We start from the raw sequence: 22,252 nt of genomic DNA, 5'->3' as shown, positions 1-22,252 counted from the left end.
CCTGAAGGCCTTTGTCGCTCTGGCTATACCAATTGTACCATAGAATTTAATTCTAGGCTACAATTAAAATAAATAAGTAAAAAATAAATTCTGCCGCTAATCGATAAACGACTACGGATTGAAGCTTGACAAAAGGTTTTGGTTACTATCGCTTGCCAGCTCGAAATTTGAAATTGCTGCTATTACAAACTATGCAAATTCAAAATCATTTCACGCTAAACTTTTGTAGATTAAAAACTTTTCGCTTAGCTTTCATTTTGGAAACAAACTTACTTCAACGTTAATTCGGCAACAATTTGCAGCACATTATGCAATGCATATGAGCATAACTTTTTGCCTGCTCCTGGCATTAGGTAGCTACGTATCAATTTGTCTTGCTGATTTTTGCTATTGAGAGAAATCCTAGACGCCCTCAGTTGCAAATTGTGTATTTGATTCAATTTTGCATATAATCTGATTAGAAATGCTATTAAGTGTTGCCTTTCATGTTGGCTATTTTATTGAAAATTGCTTTTTGCATGGACTTTGGAGTGTGGAGTGCTGCGTTGGTCAATGGCAAATGGACTGTGCGTAATGCGCTCAGGAACTTTTTGAAAAAGCCACACACACAAACACACACATATATAGTGAAGATGGGAGCTTAAGCTTGTTGTTGCTATATAACTGTAGTGGGTCTTAGTTGTGGCTCGCTACTATTTTTTAATTCCACACTTTTTCGCACTTGTATTCCGCACGGGATGCAGACGCTTGTCATTTGTCCTGCAATTAATTATGCTCAAGTGTTAATTATTTTCCCATTTTGCTTTTACCCTAATTACATCTTCCGCTTGGCATATAGCTACAGCTACTGCTGCTGCTGCTGCTGCTTATTGCCTTGCAGCTGTGGCTCTGTGGCAACATTGCTGCTGCTGCTGCTGCTGCTCCCATGATAATTTCGTCTGGCAAGCACATTTCCGTTTCCGGTGCTACTATTTCTTTATAGTTTTTTATGTGCGCTGCGCTTTATTTTTTGGGCAATGCTAATTTATAGTTTGAACTGAAAATGCTGCAAAGTTTTGCGGCTTTTGCGGTCAGATCAGAACTCAAGCTGCACAGACAGTTTTCAATCAAAGCCAAGGGCTTATGGGCTAGAAATTACAGCTGCTGGCCTATTATGTTGTTGGCTTACACAAGTTTTGATTAGAACCACACACACACAGAGAGAACTTGCAGCTGCAGCTTTTGGGGCAAGAAAATTGTCTCGCTGGCGCGACACTTGACACTTGACAGCAAAACTGAATGATGAAAAGTTTTAACAACGTTCAACGCTCAGACAATGATGATGATGAGGAGGAGAGTACTAGCCAAGTTTTGTGCAGTTGGTAATTAAAAATGTACGTCATTTACCTGCAATGAGAAAAAAGAGAGAAGACACAAGTTTTTTAATACAAAAGTTGCTGGGGAATTGTTACGACGGCACAACAGAAAACAGTTTTATAAACTAAGTTAATCCACATAACCTTAGTCATGCCACAGCAGCAGCCAAGCCCAGCCAACAAAAGCTATCAAAAAGTATAAGATATAAACACAAGTTTTTGCCATACATAGCTTTGTAACTAATATAAGTTTGTTACAATTTGTGCCGCATTTGCTTAGCTCTGTACATTTTTTAGTTGCCGCTTGCCACTTAAGCAGGTCGTCGCCCAGTCTATGTCTAAGTGCTACACACACAACACGTGGCCGCATAATTTCTCATTAATTTTGTGCAACGTCTGCGCTTTGTAAGTGCCACAAATGTCGCGCTTAATATAGGCTAAATATAATTTTTTATGGCACAACGGGTGCCCAAGCAGGCGCGCCAAAACGAAATATTCATTAAAACACAATTAAAAATGTTTAAATAACACGCATAACAGGTGTACAGCAACAGCAACAGCAACAACAACAGCAACAACTTTAATTTATGAACTTACTTTGACAGCGAGTCGTAATGCGTAATCTAATCAGTTGACAGCGAAAGTAAATGAAAGCGCTAAGCTTAAATTTAAACTAAAGAGTTTAAGAGTTTGCAGTCGCACTCTTTTTACTTAAAGCAACCCTTGGCTATTCTATCGATTTATCGATAACAGCGGATAGGCAGTAGTGTCTAATTAAAACAACCCTTGACTATTCTATCGATTTATCGACAACAGCGAGTAAGCAGTAGTGTCTAAATATTTGCTAAAATTAAAAAGTATCAGCATTCTAATTAATTTTTTTAACTATGCACAGGCAACGCTAAAATAAGTTACTAGAAATATTTAAAATGATATTTTGATATTTTGTTTTTCTTTAAACTTGATAAGCTTATGGATTGGCAGTATTAAACAGACGCACTACAGCTTAAATTTAAACTAAAGAATTTTAGAATTTGCAGCCGCACTCTTTTTACTTAAAGCAACCCTGGGCTATTCTATCGATTTATCGATAAAAACGAGTAGGCACTAGTGTCTAATTATTTGCTAAAATTAAAAAGTATCAACATTCTAATTTATTTAACGGTAAAATGCATTACTAAAAATATTTAAAGTGATATTTTGATATTTTGTTTTTCTTTAAATTTGATAAGCAGGCCTAACATTAATGATTTGGCAACTGCACAATCTTAATCTTATGAACTAACAAGTATTTAAATGATTTATAACTATCAAAGATGTAGCAGATTTATTTAACTGTCTTGAATTTACAGTTTTTTAGATGCAGTAAATTTGTTACTAAACTGATTTTAAATTACGCTCAGCTTGAATTCATAGCTATGAATTAAACTGTAGCAGCTCTAATATAAATTTGATAAGTATCGAGTATTTAAATAATTTATTTATATAGCTTTAAACGTATAGTTAAAACTAAAGCCACAGCAGCAGCAGCCATGGCTACTAAGGCCTTCGGTTGTATTTAAATAAATTGTTGTCAGATTTAAAGCCAATAAGCATTAAGTCATATTAATTTAAACGTTGCCTTGGAGTTATTTTTTATACGAGTTTTTGAAGCGTAGATTTTCTAGCTCAATTGCACAACAGAATTGGCAACAGTTGAGGCATTAAGTGTAGCCATGTCAAAGTCTATTTAAAGTACATTAGTTACGCTTCTACTCACACACACACACACACACACACAGTGTGTAATCTGACCAAATTTGAACTTTAAAATTCCTTTTTCATTTTCTTTCGTTTGCTACTTTGGCCATCACGTGCACTTGCTGTGATTTATAAACTACTTAATGAACAAAAGAATTATCGATTGGCTGTGGCCACATGAAAAATGGTGCCGGCTTGTGCTACAGGCCACCTGAGCGTATGCGCAATGGCCGCATACACTTTGATATATGGCATTACATTGGAAATTATGTGCAAGAAATTAATAATTTAATAAACACAAAAAATGAGAGTAGTGACCGCATTGACATGCACATAATGAAATGTTATAAAAAAAAAATGCAAGCGTCAGCGGCAGAGACATGCAACGCGCACACAGATGACAAATAACTGCATTAAAATGCAGTCATTACGCTAGAGTTTGTGGCCAGCAGCAGCAAAGCTGACAAGTCGCTCGGCGCTGCATTAAATTTTATGTGTGGCAAACTGCTGATTGCTAAATAAAGCAACGGCCACAATGATAAATTCTGTGCAACAGCTTATTTTTAGCTGTACATCTATCACATTTATGCGCGCACAGTTTTTTTGCTTTTGTTTTGTTGCGTATTTTTGTGGCACTCGAGTTGGCAATTGACCCGCTTTCAAGTCAAGTCGCCAACAGCAGCTTTTACACTTTCATTATGTTTTTATATTGTTTACTTAAGCGCACACAAAATGGCTGTATAAAAAGCAATTTCAGCTTGTAAGCAGTCGAGGCGAGTAAGCAAATAAAATGTGGGGAGCTGCCAAATAAATAAATGTGAACTTATGCACAAAAGTATGCAACAGTTTTTTTTAACGCAAGCAGTTGCAAATGCACATTTAACACGCTGTTTACAGGATATAACACACACACATACAAGCTTGCTTTATGTGCTTGTGTGTGTGCTTAACTAAGCTGCCTAGCATGACGCTGTAACTGGCTGCTGGTCATTTGAAAGGACTTAACATAATGCGCACACAGCATTCAATGTCCTTCAAAGCTCTGAACATGTGCGACAGTCGAAGCCAAAGCGTACAACACGCACACACACACACACACACACGCACACATAGAGCGCATACGTTTTGTTCTGTAAAAAATCAAAGCCCTAAAAGCATTGAAACTGACTTTCTAACAAAACGCAAAGCTCACTTTGACTTTAAATGCTTAATGCTTTTATATATATTTTAATCAAGCACGCTAAGCTTTACTTTCGCCTTATAAATCACCTTTATGCATTCCAAATTTTTAGCTTTCTCTTGGCTTCTTATTTCATGTATTTTTTTTTTGGCATTTTACGTGCATTTCTTTGTGTGCATTAAAATTGATTTATGCCGCCGACGGCAGCAGCTACTACAAAAAAATTAAGTTATGACCCTTTTTTTCTTGCTGCCGCTGCTGCTGTGCGTGCTGCTGGGCGTTAGCTAATGTTGCAACAATGCATGTATATCAAAAGCGCATGTTGCAATTGCATTTATCATTGCTTGACATAACTTTAGCAGCAACAAAAAAACAGCAAGCAAGCTTCAGTTGCAGTGCTAGGACTAGAGTAATAGCCTGGCCTAAGCATTTGAGTCGTGGGCGAGTCTGTTGCCTATTTGGCGTCATTGAGGCCACCACTGAGCAGGTAATTCCATTAGCAATGTCTACTTTACTGCTGATCTATCCAGTAGGCAGTGCCTTTTATACAGCTCAGTGCTTTTTTATAAAACAAAGCTGCATATTTTCATTAATTTCTATAACAGGCATCGATTTATTTGTTCAAGTTAGCAGATTTTAGTCTTGTATCTTTTAAGAAGCAAATCGTAAAAGATGCAGAACTTATAGATTTTTTTTTCTTTGGTATACCACTCAAAGTATAATCCATGAGTGCACAAAAGAAAAATCTCTATTGTTTAAAAAGAGCTCGAGAGTGATATTGTTAAGTTTGTCTGAAGTTGATTTGATAAATTTTCATCATAAATTTATGCAGACTTAATACTAATAACCAAAATCAGCATACAAATTGCAAGCAGTTCTAAAATATTTTTAGGCAACAAGACTTTGCTTAAAGCCGCACGTATTTACTTTTTCTCTTCATTTTTTCTCTTTACCTTCCAGGCAAACGAAATCTTTTATGCACTTTCCGTGTACATATTTGAGTTCAGGAGCCACAATTCACTTTAGAAAAAATTATTTGAACAAATTTCTTCCATTATTCTGGAAAGTAGTTTTAGAGGGATAAATACAAACACCAACAATTGTTAATCTAGACGGCGATAAAATACCTTTCCATACTAAGTGCCAGTCAAATTCAAAGAGTGAATAATTCCGCACATAATAAATAAAAAAATTTATCATAAATCATATGTATTTTAGATATTACTACATTTCTCCATTTGTCCGACATATTTTTGAGCTACAACTTTTTACTTTTTTGGCTGTCGAGAAGTTTTTTGTATTAGAAAATTCTTGTGTTTTGGATAGTCAACCTAACCTAATGATACTAAAATTAATTAGTTTAATACTATCTATTTAACTTGTTAAAATTGCGGCTCGCATTGCATTTGCAAGCGAATTAACTCAGCATTTAAAGCTTGTTGCTTATTTATATTTTTTAAGTTTAGTAGTGTCGCTAATTTGACACACATATAAAAAACAAATATTTACTTCACAGCTCTGCTAAATATTTACTAAACAAATGTGCATATGGGTCCAAGGACTGCAACAATGCTTGAGGTTTTTGTCTGCCCTAAACAGTTTTTGCTGCTGTGCCCGCAACAATTTGTCTTGTTATTGTTGAGAATTATTGTTGCCCTCGTCTTATTGTTTGACTTCTGTCTGTGCGCCTCTGTTAGCCAGCCACGCCCACACTCCATTAGTAGTTGCGCCCTTTGGCAATGTCGCTGGGGCTCTGCCTCTGTTTGTCGTCCGTTGGTTTTGCCCGCAAGTAAAATGTTGTTTAAGGTTTTGCGTTTTTAATTATAAATGCCTTGCAGTGTTTGTTGCCAACTCTGGACTGACTGTGCTCGACTCGTCGCTGTCGCTGTGTCTCTTGCTGTGTTTTTTTGTAAGTTTAAGCTTTTCCTTAAAGGTAAATTGCTTTTTAGCGCCAGCAGTTGTGCTTTGGCATTGTTTTGTGTGCTGCTGCTTAGAGTGCCGTCAGTTTATTAGCCACGTCGTGCGCACAATATTTTTTCTACTTTTAAAACCCTTTTCAGTGTCGTTCTTACTTGACTTTAACAACAGCAGCAGCAGCAGCAGCAGTTGAACTGAAAAACTGCCTGCTAAGCCGCTTTGGGCCAGCACCCAAGTCTAGTTGTTGTTTTTTTATTTCAGGCTTTTTACCTTTTGATGTCGCATTTTGTTTTCAGGCTACTGAATGCTAAAACTTTGCTTTGCATTGCAAAGTATTCGTCCTTAGACATTTTGCAGTATTTTATGCTGGCTTCAGTCAAGTAAAACTTTTGCATATAATTGAGAATGCTTAACATGAAGTCAGACAAGTGACTGACCTTTTTTTTTTGCTTTCGTCCTGCCGCAATTTGTAGGCAATTGTATTATAATTTAAATATTTACCAATCTATATATATATTATTTTAGTCAGCACGTGCCTACAATAAAAACAGGCAACAGTGATTGTCTGCGTATGCGTAATATTGTCAAACAAACATAAAATATTAAACAAAAAGCATAAATAAATGCACGCCAGCTCATAAATATAACAGCACACATCAAATTCTCAACTCAATTCAACTTCACTGAGCGCACGACATCAAATTTTTATTGATTTTCAACATCAAAAGCCATTTAAGGCAGCCCCCCAATTAGTTAGAGCCCCAACATTTGCTTAAAGCACAGCTTTCAATTATTTAAAAAACAAGCAGCCTAAGACTAAAGCGCAGGCAGGCAAAAGCTTTTAGGCTGATTTATATGTGAGCGCACAAATTGCAAGCAAAGTCTTGAAGCAATTGTTCAAATTGTTTCTCAATTTTGTGTAGCTTAAAAGGAAATCAGAAACTTTTTCAATGTACAATTCAATTTGCAAAAACAAAAGAACAAACACAATCAAGTAGGAAATGAAATGAATTGAAAAAATAGAGAAATTCTATTTACTACTAGATGTGTTATGTGTGTGTGTGTGTGGCAAGGTGGAAAAAGCCAGCTGCAAACTTTAAGCGGAAATGGAAAATGGCAAAAGAACTTAGCAAGAAAAATGCATAAGGACTAAGCTGAGCAGCAGCAGCAGCAGCAACTGTAATGCTAGTCAAGCTGTTGCTGACAACTGTTGCCATTAATTTAAACATTGTTTGCGAAAATTAAACGTTTTGCATGCCGTTTTAATTAATATTGCGCATACGCCGCGTATTACATTTAGTGCTAGCCACAAACACAACAATTTGCATAATCAGTTGCAATTTGCTTTTTATATATTTTGCGTTTCAATTTTGACTTTTAATAGCATTTAGCAAATCGATTTTAAATAGCTGTCAATTTAAGCCCAAACCTCAACTAAGCCTCAAGCGCTCACCAACTGACATTTGAGTGCAGTAACTCAATTTGTTAGCCAACTGATTTGATTGTTGCACCTTGACTTGGCTACTGCTACTACAACTGCCAATTGAATTCGCATTTGCCTCTCTGAAAAGTGCCAAATGCAATTTATAATTGTCAGCTGCGTGTTTATGCAATTAGCCATATTGCTAATGGTCAATTAACACAACTGTCTCTGGCTAACGAACATGCGTGTGCAAAATGTCAAGGCTGCTGCCACAATTTGTGACAAGGCCTTGAACAAATTCTTTGATTTATGGCTCTTGAATTGGGTTTTAGTTGGCTCTGACTATGGCAAAAGTCAAAGTTATTTTTAAACACAGTCAACTTGATGAGCAAGCTTAAGCTAAATTTGCCACAAACTGTTGTGAGTGATTGAAAATTACAAAAATAAGTTGTTTGAAATATAATTATTAAGCTATTGCTGCTACTTTAATTTAGAAATTTAATACGCTCGCAATTTGCTTTTATTTTTATGTATTAAATGCCAGTGCTTAAAATTAAACCTTCAACAAAATGTAGCTAAGCATTTATTTATGAAATTTATTAGCTTAGCTTAAATATTTTTGCATGACTCTTAAGCTGTGCATCATGCAACTTGCTGCCTTTATTGAATTATTTATATTCTATGCTGCTGCTATAGTTTCAATTTTATTGTTACACAGCCATTTAAGCTAACAAAGCCAATGCAATTAAGTTTTAACTGCTTTGTGCAATATTTTTACTTTTTAATTGTTTTGCTAAATTTATTTCAAATGCTCGCTGCGCAACACAAAGCAAAAACCAATTCAAATTGTTGAGTTAATCAAGCGTGTGTGCATGTGCATGTGTGTGTGTGTGTGTGTGCATATTTTCATTATAATTAGCAACTGCACAAGACACAGCTGCATGCAAAATGTATAAACGGCCAAGCGCAAATATTTGCATATTTTGCTTAGAGCCGCAACAATTTGTGCAACAGCCAAATGCAGGAAAAAAATGCAAGTGCGACGGGGGGTTGAGGGGTAAGCAGCTCAACAATGCATGCCGATAAACTGTTACACATGTTAACAAAGTTTACTATTGCAGCAGCACTGGCTGCCTAACAAAAAGAGAGAAAAACAAACGATGGCGACGACGACGCATCAAAAAATTTTTGGTTCAAACTGCAACTAACCAAACAAAGCGGAAACTGTACGAAGCGGCGGCCATTTTTGTTATCGCACGCCATTTGCAATGCTTACAAAATGCTGCAAATTGTTGTAAATGCTGCAGCTGTAGCTTGACACTCACTCGCTGCTGCTCGCGCTGCTGCTGTGTGCAGCCAACGGAAGTGATACATTTTGTTATTTACATTGTGTATAAAGCGTATAAAGCAACAAGAGAAAAATAAACCAAAGCAAACAACAAAATAACAACGAAAAATCAGCAACAACAGCTAACGTTACGCAGCGGAAACGGAAACACACACACACACAACGTGCCAAGTGGCATGCATCAAATCGACAAGCAAATTAAAAATAGCGGCTGTTGCATGTTTTATGTTCATGCCACACCCACACCAACAACAACAAATCAGGCGCACATGTGTGCCAAGCATTTTTTTTTGTTTTTGGGTTTGCCGTATTTTCGTTTTCGATTTTGACTTTTGACACAAAGCGCAGCTGCTAAACAGTAAAATAGTTTACCACACAAAATGGCGCCAGCTCCACGCGTTGCTGCAAGACATTTGCGGCAAGCTGACACGTAAACACGCAGTGCGCGTCTTCAGTTTTCGACGTAGTGTGTGCGAGTGCGACAGCGCTACAATCCATTTTGAAACTCTGCTGTACGTGCTGCAGTTTTATGTTAAATATTTTGTTGCGTGATTTAGCAGCACATTTATCAATTCGCTGCCAGCAGCTAAAACATTTCAAAGCAAGTCACTGCACTTGCATTTACTACTACGTTACACGCTTTGCCTAGCAAGTAAGCGTTAGCTACTGCTCAAGCTCTTAGAACACTGTTATCGATAAGCTTAGCAGCAATGCTGCATAGTTAAAAGTGAATTGCATTGAAGTCTATAGCGTCAAGTTCAATTGATTGCAGCTCATTATAAGTTTTGCATTATTAACATAATTTGTTAGAGCAACACTTGTTAGCTGATGCAGTGTGACATGCCTACAACTATCGATTACTTGCCATCACTAAGCATATCAAGCGTATCAACACTTTTGCATGAAAGATGAAGTCGTGAAGTTGTTTATTTTAAAATTGTTCATAGCTCGTTAAGTTTTTTAATTGAAGCTTGTTAATTTATTTATGAAATTCATTTACTAAATACGCGCTTTATTTATAACATTATTTTATGATTTTTGCTAACATTTTGCAACAATTAATGTAATTACTTTGCATAGGCCGCACAATTGGAATGATGACTACTAATCAATTAAATTTATTTATTATTTTTTTATTTATTTCAGTATTGATTATAAAATTCCCTGCTAAAAAAATGTACAATTATTTATTGAAAAGAAAAAAAAATTTAGCATAGTTTGAGGAGTATTTAAGAATATTTCTTGCACTATTTGCTTAAATATCTTAGTAGTAAGCAAAGAAATAAGAATTAAACTCTATAAAAAAGAATTTAGGATCGTTCAAGAAGTATTTTAAAATAATTCTTGCACTATTTGCTTAAGTTTGGTTTATATTTTAAGATGAGCACAATATTTTAAAGATTACTAATATATTAAATTTGTTATTTATATTAAATACTTTGCTAAAAGATTACTCATTACTAGTGATTCAGGATAGTTCGAGGAGTATTCAAGAATATTTCTTGCACTATTTGCTTAAATATCTTAAGATATTTGTAAGCGTTTTGTAACTTAAAAATATTCAAATAATTGAAAGAAAACAATAAAAATGAAACTACTGCAAATCATTAGTTAATATCTAATTGTAATTACCTATGCTTTGTTCTTATGACAACTGCAATAACCTTTTAAGCGCTTGCAATAAAATTAATTTAATGAACGGAAAGTTGGCCGATTTCTGCTAAGTGCCATGCAAACAGCTGCAGTGCATTCAACTTTTAACAATTATAAAAAAAAAAAAAGTATAAGTAATTACTTGCTGAACTCTCCATATGCATGGCATAAATTTAATTACAATTGCATTTCATTTATGTTTATTTGCTATTTACTTTTTGGAGCACACGCAAATTGCGCGACAACAAGTGCAAATAAAAAAAGAAAAACATTTAAATGGCCTAAGGCGACAAGTGAAATACGCTATAAAAACTTGAAATAAAATAATAAATTTCAAATGAGCGCACATTGAAAATAGCGCTGCGACTTTTGTTAACATTAATGTGTGTGTGTGAGTTTTTTTGCGCAGTGTATGTTTGTCATTATTAAAGCAAACAACAGGCAGCGAGCTGCGCCTGCTTAAATATATGTGACATAATATTATTTTTTTAAATCACGGCTGTTTGCGTGTGTGTTTTCCATTTATTTTTCAATTTTCGTGCGCACAAAAATATGCAATGCTCAGTCAAATAATGTGGTTGCTATGCGGGCTGCTCATGTGTGTGTGTGTGTGTGTTTGACATGCAAACCGTAAGCCTCAAGTGCTTGTGGCCTGGCTGTTCAAAGTGCAAATTTATGTGACACTGACAGCAACAACAACGAACGCGTTTGAGGCGTTGAGCTTGCTGAGCAGACGCGGCAGCGTTTTCAAGTGTTGTGCGTTGCCATTTACAGCAAGTGGCACTTGCAACGCACAGCAGCCAACGCGGAAAAACAAATTTAAATTTAATGAGCGCTCATTGGCCATTGCCCGAGCAGTCATTAATAGCGCATAATTAAATTCACAATAACTCAGCTGCCAAATCATTTAAACAGCAATTACAGACGCACACACACACGCACACGCACACATGTATATGTATTAATGTATGTGTGTCTGCCACTGCTTAAGAATTTTTGACAACTGCGGTTAGCAAACACTTTGGGGCTTGCTTGGCAGCAATCGCATCCGCTTCCGGCTGATCAACTATTGATTCTCAATTATGACAACTTCGAACTGCTGCTGCAACTCAAAAGCAATTGAGGCAGCTACCACAAATTGCAGTATGCAACATTGCACAGTTGCATAAATTCTTGTTTGCGGTTGCTTAAGTCATGCAAAGCATTTGCACTTGCCTAAAATGCAAACTGCTAGTGAATTGCTGTAAAAATTATTCAATTAGTTGCTGTCAAACTTAAACAATTAGTTTATTTGTTGCTGCTATTTATTGTCTATTTTTTTTTAAGATTTTATAACTGCAATTTTAGTAATGTTTATAATGTCTATTGCTCTGATTTCCGACTCTGTTCACTATTTATTGCCACAAAATTTTTTCGTCGTCTTTCTTTGCTTTAGCCACCATTCGAAATCATTTTTAATCACCTTGCTCTGCATTATTTTTGCATGTTGCTTTACAAACTTCTCGCGCTCTCTCAACCACATGCGTCCATATTCCATGCCAATTATCAGGCTCATTGGCGGTGAGTCGTCCTAAGCATTTAGCACTTTTAATCAAAATTAACATATGGCAAGCACTAAACTTACATCTTTGTCAATACAAGACTCCATTACATGCTTCTGAGCTCGTAAGCCAGCCTCTGTTGTCAAATTATCCTTGGGCACAAACTTTTGCGCTCGTGACCATTCCTTAGTTTTTGTTACAGCCATACCCGCAGTTTAATTTGGTTAACAAGCTTACGAGCCAATTATAAAAATTCTTTATTTTTTTTTTCAATTTTTTTCTGGAATGTACACAAACACAAATTTCAACGAAGCCGAAAACAAAACTGATTTTAAAAGCAACGCATGCTGTGTTGAGTAGCTTTAAATTTAAATATTTAGCTATATTTTAGATTTTATTTAGAAATAAATCCATTGCTGCTCTTAGACATATTTAAAAGAAAAACTCTGCCTATTATTTAAAATGCAGTAAATTGTAATTTTTATCTTGAGTCATTAAACTACATTTTTTACATCAAGCTATTAACCAAGGCTGGAGTCTCTAATTTTATAGTTCAAATTAAGAGAATTTATATATTTTATAAACTGTTACACATCTGCTGCTGCTTAAACGACTCTTTAATATATATTTTTTATACTAAATCCCAAATTAATAAGCACAGCAGCTAGCAGCACAAATGTATGCTACAAAAATTGCAACTGTTTGCTTAATCGCGACTAATTGATTTTTAACAATAATTTTGCTTAGAATTTTAATTAAAACTGTAAGTCTTTGATTGCATATATGTTTAATAGCTTATATTTGGAATTTTATATTCATATAATTCATAATTTTGCATAGAATTTTAATTAAAACTGTAAGTCTTTAGCTTTAGCTATGCATTGATATAAAAGATTACTTGGAATTTTATTTTCATCACTGGCGGCTTTGGCTTGTCTTGAGTGGCATTTAAAATTATGCAATTTATTGTAAATAAATGCAAATTATTGCAAAATAAATGCAATTTATTGTATTTGATTGAATTGCGCTTTGGTAATTTTCAACATGCTCTCAAGTCTGTGGCTTGCGGCCCCAACGTGTAGGTGGCAACATCCGGCAACACACACACACAGACACACATACATGCACATACAGGCGTTCAATTTGCCTGGCGGTGTGACAACGCTAAGCTTGCCACAAAAGCGCGTTGATAGCTTCATACGTCGCCAAGAACACGAGCCAAAAAAAAAAAAACAGCGCCTGCTGTTGCGGCGCTTGCTGCTTACATTAAATATATATGCATATATATTTTTATAAAAAAATTTCCGATCTGACTTGACGCTTCTTGAGGCTGTGTGTGTGTGAGCTTGGGGGCGCGCTGTGGCTGCAAATTTCCTTTGCACTTTTTACATTTTATGCTCAAAGCAAACGCAGCAGCGTCGACTTTTCTGCTTTTTCTTTTTGTTGCTGGGGCTTTTCATGTATTTTCTGCGTGTTGCTGTGTTTTTCCTTGCCTTATTTTGTTAACGTCTCAGCTCAGCCATATAAAAAAAAAATGCAAATAATTTGCTAGCGCTTTATGCCCTGCCGCATTTGCAAACGCATCCTTACGACAGCTTTTGCCCTTATCCCGTGTTACGCTGCTGCTGCTGCGGCTGAGCCTAACCTCGGGCGCTTTTGAAGTACGGCTAACCGGGCGTATACTTGCTGCTGCGCGCTAAAGTCAAAACGTTTTAATATTTATGGCACATTATATGGCTTGTGGGCTTAGATTTAGCTATAGTACGAGCAACAAATGATGATATTGAGCAATATATGTTTATATATGCATATTGGGGGCAACAACAACAAGCTCAAGGAGCGATGATAAATGTTGCCAAGCCAAACAAACAAAGCGGCGCGTGTGTATTTGTTTACTTTTTTTTGCAAATCAAATAACACGCACATAAATTTAATTGTTCAAAGCAGCAGCAGCAGCAAAGAAAATAAATTGCAGCTAATGCCAAAGTAGCTGAAGCTTGCAACATTTTTTGCGTGGCATGCAAGCCGCAAAATGTTGGCTGAAGACAAAGCAGGCGCCTAATTAAGTTTGGTTTGCTAACTTTATAGACTTTGGTATATGCTATAAGCCAAATAAATATTTTTAAAAATTTTACTAATAATAAATTAAAAGAAAAATTGCTTTGAAATTAAAAAATTTATATATGCATATCTAAACATTGTTTAAAAAATTAGTTTATAGTTTATACAGCAAATAATATTTTTTAAAATTTTTTAAAATTATTATTAAAAGAAAAGTTGCCAGTAGAGTTGCTTGAAATAAATAAATTTATATTTAAAAATGCACATTATTTAAAAAATTAGTTTATAGACTCTGGTATATGCTATAAATATTTTAAAAATATTTTGAAAATAATTATTAAAAGAAAAGTTGCCAGAAGCGTTGCTTGAAATAAATAAATTTATGTCAACAATGTAAACAATATTTAAAAAATTAGTTTAAAGTAATTAAAAGCTTTTGAAAAGTTAATTTTTTGCTGGTATTTGGTAAGCAGTGTTAACATTGTTACCAAAAACAATTCATTTTACATTAGTGCAAATGTAGCACACACACACACACACACATAGACAGTTTGTTTGTCTGTGGGCAACTTGAAATACTTGAGTAGAACCTGAGACTGACTCTTGCTGAGTTTGGAGACGCTGTGCGAAGGACGAAGCTTAAGCAAAAGAAGTAGAAGCAGCAGTAGAAGAAGAAAAAATACTTAGCACGCTGGCTAAGTACCGTAATCAAAGTTTAATTACACAGCCATTGAGGCAGCGACAGGGCGTGAGCGTGAGCGAGGCGCCTGCACTTAAATAGCAATAGCTACCGTCGACGTCGCTGCTGCCGTCGCCGTCGCTGCTGCTACTGCAAAGTTCGTGCTTTATCTACGCGCGCGCTCGCTCGCTCGCGAGCTTTTGAGTAATTATGGGGTTCAAAGTCCAGGCGAAGTGTTCAACTGCTTAATTAGGCTACAAAAGATGCGTGGCAAGGCGAAAAAAAAAAAACGGAAAAAGCCGCAGCAAATGTTGCAAGTATTTTTCCATTTAATTTATATGAACACGTAGCATGTGCACATAATTTTTGGCAAATTTTTGCTAATGCGTTAGCTTTAAAAACCTTTTTGCTTGTCTTTGTGTGTGTGTGTGTGTGTGTGTGATAAAATAAACAAGTCATAAAATTAAATTGCAAAGCAATTCGTGCAGAAATAAGAGACAGCGCACAAAATGTTCGTGTCATGCAACAATATGTGTGTTTATGCCTTTGTGTGTGTGTGTGTATTAGTGTGCGTGCTATTGTATGCAACGTAATTTGTGGCCTGGCCGCATGTTGCACATTACAAGCTGACAATTTCATTTAAATTGCAAAGCTAGAGACAAGCTGACACTACGAATACCTTTGGCTATTAAATAGCTAAAAGCAACAGCAACTAAGATATACACTTTGTTAACTAAGCAGACTATCGATAGCACAAGCGATAGTATCGATTAATTGTGCACTAATTAGCAGTTAGCTAAAAGTTGTGTAGCAAATAAAGACATAATAAGTTTTAATAAGTGTTAAATTTGGTGTCCTTTTATTTACTTTTCAATATAATTTATACACAAGCTAGCAGACTATCGATAGCACAAGCGATAGTATCGATTAATTGTGCATGAATTGTGAATTTAAAAGTTGTGTAGCAAATTAATAGACAAAATAAGTTTTAATAAGTGTTAAATTAAGTGTCCTTCGTATTTCTCGATATATGTTTTATTTACTTTTCAATATAATGTATACACTTTGTAAACTAGCAGACTAACGATAGCGCAAGCGATAGTATCGATAATTTAAAAAAAGCATCAGGTAAAAACCAAAAGTGCTTTTTGTTAATTAGAAATTTTGGTGTTCTTCGACCAAAAACTAAGCATGTCAAGCAAATTTTATTTACTTTTCAATATAATTTCATATATTTATGCAATTGCTTGGCTGAAAGTTCATTTTTTTTGCTTTTAAGCAGCTTAAACATTTTGTATTGAATTTTGCTGAAATTTTGAGCTTTGTAACGTTTGTGGTTTTTGCTTTACATTTACAACCAATCAATATCGATAGTTTGTAAGCTCTATAAGGCATATATATGCATATATGTTTTGCAATTAAGGCTTAAATGCTAACTACCCCGCTTGGCTAAGACTAATTGCATTTAGGCCTTAAGCAACCACAACATCTTGTTAAAATAACAAGAGCTCTAAAGCGTATGCAGAAGTTTGTGTGTCCATGTGTGTGCGTGTGTGTGCGTGTGTGTGTGTGTGGGTGTGTGTGTGCTGGTGTGTCTTTAATGACCGGTTGGTTGGCATTTGCCTGGGCTAGCAACTAAACATGACAGCGCTTTGAAACATTGCTTGATTTATTATGTAAAATGTACAAACACACACAGACACACACACACACACACGCATATAAATAAATAGAAAGCAGTGTGCAGTGTTTAAGCCCGAAATATATAATTGAAATGCAATTTAATAAACAACAAATATAGTTTATAATGTGGTGCAAATTAATGTGCAATGGCTTTGAGGTTAAAATGATTAACACATAGTAACAAAAGATTAAATGACAGCAAGGATTAAAGCAAACAAAATGTGAGTTTTAATTGACAAAAATGTGGGCACTGCTGTTATTTTGTGGGCTAGTAAAGCATGAAAAGATATTTGGCAATTTGTAGCTTTGTTACAACAAGAGAGCGAGAGAGCGAGCGAACACAAAAGCAGTCATAAATAAATTGCACAACACACATACGCCGTGTAGTACAGACATACTACGTAGTGCAGGCCAGTGGCCAATAAAGTGTTTGCTGCTGCTGCTGCTGCTGCTGCTTCTAGTTCAACTGCTGCACGTAATGCTCGAATTGGCATTTGACTTTCGGCTAGGCTGGGGCCACACACAACTGTAATTGGCAGCTGTTGAGGCTGGGAGGAGCAGAAAAACGCACAAAAGGCCACAACTGTGGCAACTATGAAGCTGAAGCTGCAGCTCGTAGCACTGAGGGTTAGAGCAGAAGTAAAACTGATTCAATTGCCAATATGTATGTTAGTTACTATAAAATGTAGTCTCAGAGCTAGCAAACCACCTGACGCTCCAGCTACAGCTTCAGCCTCTGCTGCTGCTTTTCTATGTATGTGTGTCTGTGTGTGAATTGGCCTTGTGTATATATGTTTAGTGACCGTAACAGCAGCATAGCCATCAAACGTTGTAATCGAATATTGATTAAGTGCACAAGCCGAATAACAACAACAACTAGAGAACTACAACAACAACAACAACTACTGCTGCATTGATATTACAGCTAAACGTTGATAATGCACAAGGATTTTTGTGCCTGGTTTGCAGCAATTGAGAAACGCTTCTCTTGACTGCAGCAGCAGCAGCAGTTACTCCAGCAAAAGTTGGCAGCGCAGAAAATTGTGCTATGGGTTTGACTTGTGTGTGTGTGTGTGTGTGTAGCAAACCCTTCAAAACAACTGCTGGGCAGTAACTAATATTTTTTTGCTTTACTTTTATATTTTCTTTTTAGTCGCTTTTTTGGCATTGAGTTTTGATTGCTTTTTGGCCTGGGCATTTGAGTGCACTGACCCCATTTCCGCTTGTTATCGATTTGACGCTCGTTTCCGTTGCTGCCACACACACAAACACACACACATACAGACTAGGCAATTGACGTGTCGAGCCACACTCTTGTTGCTACCTTTGCTCTCTCTTTGTTTGCCTGGAGTGTTGGGCACTTGACAGTCAGCCTCAATTTCGCTGAATTTCCATGATTTCATTTGACGGCGTCGACCCCGCAGTTTGTGCAGCTTTTTCATTCGCCTCAAGCCGCAAATCGCAGACTTAGTCAAGTATATATATATACTAATACTTATGCACGTACAATTACCGCTGCCGTCGTCATACAAAGCTGCCCAGAGCAACAAGCAGCTATTTTGTTGGGCTAGCGCTCAACTTGTTGCCAGTTCTAAGATATCAAAGCGAAATGATTGCGGTAATTAAACATTTAGCTGACAGCTAAAAATGCAATGCGCTATAGCTTTAAGTTTTAAAAGCTCGTTAACAATGATACTAATTGCAGATTTAATTGTTTGGCAGCTTCTGCGCTAAATTAAACGCAGTTCTTAATTTGCTGCTTTGATAACGATCAATTTTTTTGCATAAGCAGCCAATCGATAGCTTGACATCTTTGAATTCATAGCCAGTGTTGCCATATTAGCTTATTAGAAGCTAGATCTAGCTTATTTTAAGATCAAACAGCTTGCAAAATAGTTGAAATGCTTTAAGCTTTTGGTCTTTGGTCTTCATAATTCAATAAAATTTGGAGGCATTGACCTTTTTTTTTACTTATGAATAGGTTTTACTACTCTGCGACCTTTGTTCACATAAGTTTTGACGAAAATTTTGAATCTACCTTATTCTAGCTTATTTTTTTCCTCAATCTAGCTTATGTTGCTTATCAAAATCTGGAAACAGTTCTCTAAGTTACAACAAATTGTAAATACAAAAATTAGCTAAGAGATTATTTATCAAAAATTAAAACGAGAATGCTAAAGATTTCTCTTAGTGTAGTGTAGTGTAGTGTTTTGATATTAGTGCTGTATAGTCTTTGTTACAAAGCAATCGATAACTCTAACTTTAAGCAACTCTAAGAAAGTATCGAACAGAGCAGCATAGATGAGCAGATTGGACTCTGCTGAGCAGTGTTGCCATATTAGCTTATTATAAGCTAGAACTAGCTTTTTTGAAAGTGAAATAGCTTATAGAATTTCGAAATAGCTTATGGCTTGAAATCTACCTTAATTAAATTTTGATCAAATGTCTTCATAATTGAATGAAATTTCCAGGCATTAATTTACAGGCATTTCAATTTGACCTTTCACAACTCTGCGACCCTTTCTTTTTTTTAGGTCTTCTAATGAATTCCGACGCTAATTTAGAATCTAGCTTATTCTAGCTTATTTTTTCCGTCAATCTAGCTCTCAAAATCTGGCAACAGTGCTCTGCTCATTGAGCATATCGTAGAGTAAAGCTGATTATAATAAAGTAGTTTAAAAAAACTCAAAAAAAAAAAAAGAGTTAACTACAACATACAAATTTTATTTTCTTAGCAATATTTTATATATTTAATATGCATTTTTAAATATTTATTTTTTATTTATTTTTTACAGAAAAGCGCACTGCACATTTAATTTTTTTTTTTCATTTACCAATTAAATTGATGCTGAGTGTATTAAATATTTGTCCAGCAGCATAGAAACTGCTGCAGCTCAGCTCTGTTTATTTTACTGTCACTTGAACACAATTTGTAGTTGTAATTCAATTTATAAAGTATGTGCTGTTTTTATTACGATTTATATAGTCATATGGCAAGCATATTTTGAAGTTTGCATAAAACTCGGCACTTGTGCACGCAGAGTAAAGAAAATGCTCGTTGAGCAAGCGGAGATTTTATGCAAAATTAATGAAAATATGCAAGTGTTTGGCAACGAACGAACTTTGGCATAGCCACAGCTGTTTGGTTCATGATGATGACACTGTGGTTGCTGTTGTTAGCACAAGTGGCCTGGCCACGCCCCCGTCCTCGCAAAGTCTTGCAACTGCCAGTGAAGTTGAAGTTGAAGCCGCTGTTGTTGCGGCTTTTTAGATTCCAAAAGCCACTTGCAACTAATATTCAGTTAAATCAAAACAACAAAGAACTTTTACTGGCTACACAACAACAACAGCAACAACAACAACAATGAGCAGAAGAAGAAATAAAAACTATTGAACAAAAGTTGTCGCCTGCTGTTGCTACAGCTACTGCTGCCTTGACTGTTATCATTGCATTTTAATGCATGCAACTGACAAGAGCGTAGAGTTAAAGTGCAAAGAGGACAACAACAACAACAACAATAACGAGAGCAGCAGCAGCAGCAGCAGCAACCACCATATGGTGTCAAGTGGCATTTGAAAATGCTCTTATTGCTGTTTTATTTATTTATGCTATGAAAGCTACTACAAATGTAAAAGAAATAGCGCTATATGCATAATAGGGTGACTCAATAGCTGTAGCATAAAAATATGTTATCAATAATACGCGATTTGAAAGCTTAGTGCGCTTTAGTGCTAAGCCAAAGCTACGAAAAATTCGTTGAATTAAACAGCGTTGTATACAAATTGCGCTTAAATAAAAATTTGAAGCTACAACTGAAACAACTGAAAGCTTAGATAACTCCTTAGGGTAAAATCCTAAGCTACAAAAGGTTTGGAGAATAATTCTTAACCATCATCGTTGAATACAAATTGCAATTAAATAAAAATTTGACGCTGTATTGATACAACTGAAAGCTTAGATAGATATCTAGATACGGAGTTCTTAGGGTAAAATTGTAAGCTACAAAAATTTTTGAGAATAATTCTTAAACATCTTTCTAATACATCGTTGGGATGTATTGGATTTAAGTAAAATGTTAAGCTGTATTGCTACTTTGTGCAGCAAGCTGCGCTCAAAATAGTAAAACATTTCAAAATTTTATGAAAATGCTTAACAAAAATATGCAACAAGTTAATTTGCTTTAAGTTTTAGCTGCAGCCAAATAGAAATCTTTAAATTTGCTGTAGCTTAAATTTAGTTAAAACATTTTGTGCTTACTTTGCATTACTTTTCAAAACGACACACCCTAATGCATATATGTTATCTTACACTCGCCCTAATGTGTGCATTATAATGCTCAATTGCAGCTTTGGTTAGCTTCAAATATGCAAATCGCGCACTTCTATTTGTTTATTTACAAAGTTTTTATACATCAGCATTTAATATACAAAAATAATGCGCACATTGTTGATTAATTTCAACGCCATTTTGTCAGCTGCATGCAAAACTTTGCTAACGCCAAAAACAACAACCAATAAAATGTCAGATTGTGATAAAAATTAAATTACGAACGCATGTGGCGTAGCAAGAAAAATAAACTACGCTGCTCAATTAAAATGGAATTTTTATTATAAAATTGGCCACAGTTTGCGCAAGCAAAATCAAAATATTTCAAATTTGTAGCAGAGAAATTTAATAAATATGTGAGGTTTTTTTTTTTTTTAATTTTTACAGCAACGTATTGCATTTTTTAAATTGCATTAATGCAACTTTTAGTTAAGTTACAATTTGTTTGCTATTTGCGCTGCTGCCTGCCGCATGTGGCATTGTTGGGGGGGCACGTCTAGCCTGTGGTATTTGTGGCATTACAAAAATTTTGTTATCTACATTTTGCAAAGCGAATGTCATGCACTGACATTTTAATACAATTTTAATTTGTTGTTAAGTTGCAAACAAAAAAAAAGTTGTACAAAGTTGCGCTGATAATGTGAAGCGAAATTGTTTATGGCAAAGCAATTTAAAGTACAAAAATCAAAATGCTACACATAGCACAGAAAAACAAAACAGAAAAAAAAAAACAATCAGTTCGTAAGACTGACAGTGAAACTTCAAACAAAAGTTTCAACAATTTTACTGCGTTGCTCTTGCTTTATAAATATTTTCTTGGTTTTTTCTTCGCTTCTAACCAAAATGTAACACAAATCCACCAAAGTAGCAAATAGAATGAAAACTTTTGCGTTTTATCTGCAGCGCCAGCTGTGTGTGTGTGTGTGTGTGTGTGTGTGTACGTGTTAGTAAACTCATCATCAAACAAGATTATTTGATCAGAGCTGTCTCAGCTAGGGGGGGCGCATGGGCGTAGCTGCGGTCACGTTAGCCGCTTTTTTGGCAGCCGCAACAGCGCGCAAAACTTTTTGGCCCAAAACGCACTCATTTGCTTTTAGCATCGTAGCCACAGCAGCAGCAGCAGCAGCAGCTTTGAGCTTTGTGAGTGGCGAACTTAATACAAATGAGGCAAGTTTTAAGTTAAATCAAGCGTCAATGCCCAAGGAACAAGCACAGCGTAAGTTTAGAACAAGCACTTATGCCACGCCCCCCCCTGCCCATGCTGCCTTGATTTTTATTTTATGAAGCATTGTGCGGCTGCTAAGTAAAACGAGGTGCGCTTAAAAAGTTGCTCAAGTTCAAGCTT

General features: G+C 35.7%; 2 protein-coding genes across 8 annotated transcripts in view; both read right to left on the bottom strand.

Moving 5' to 3' along the window:
• LOC108596442 (syndecan) overlaps nucleotides 1-22,252 on the bottom strand; it is a 103,653-nt gene that overhangs the window by 46,811 nt on the left and 34,590 nt on the right. The gene's annotated exons all lie outside the window — the stretch shown is intronic.
• On the bottom strand, nucleotides 11,903-12,462 carry LOC108596443. Its single transcript, XM_017982187.2, has 2 exons — nucleotides 12,241-12,462; nucleotides 11,903-12,186 (listed from the first exon to the last, which is right to left on the bottom strand). Exons 1-2 carry the CDS (start codon nucleotides 12,361-12,363, stop codon nucleotides 12,007-12,009), a joined length of 303 nt encoding a protein of 100 aa, XP_017837676.1. The 5' UTR covers nucleotides 12,364-12,462; the 3' UTR covers nucleotides 11,903-12,006.

The sequence above is a fragment of the Drosophila busckii genome, chromosome 2R, assembly GCF_011750605.1.
Source record: "Drosophila busckii strain San Diego stock center, stock number 13000-0081.31 chromosome 2R, ASM1175060v1, whole genome shotgun sequence".
Lineage (NCBI taxonomy): Eukaryota > Metazoa > Arthropoda > Insecta > Diptera > Drosophilidae > Drosophila > Drosophila busckii.
The sequence above is the reverse complement of the archived record's forward strand: the minus strand, read 5'-3'. Positions and strand labels throughout refer to the sequence as shown.

What these genes read in the sequence shown, in the direction of transcription:
- LOC108596443 (XM_017982187.2), bottom strand. Translation starts at nt 12,363, where the DNA reads ATGGCTGTAACAAAAACTAAGGAATGGTCACGAGCGCAAAAGTTTGTG. An exon ending in AGTCTTGTATTGACAAAGAT is followed by an intron (nt 12,187 to 12,240) that starts GTAAGTTTAGTG and finishes CTAAATGCTTAG; the next exon opens with GACGACTCACCGCCAATGAG.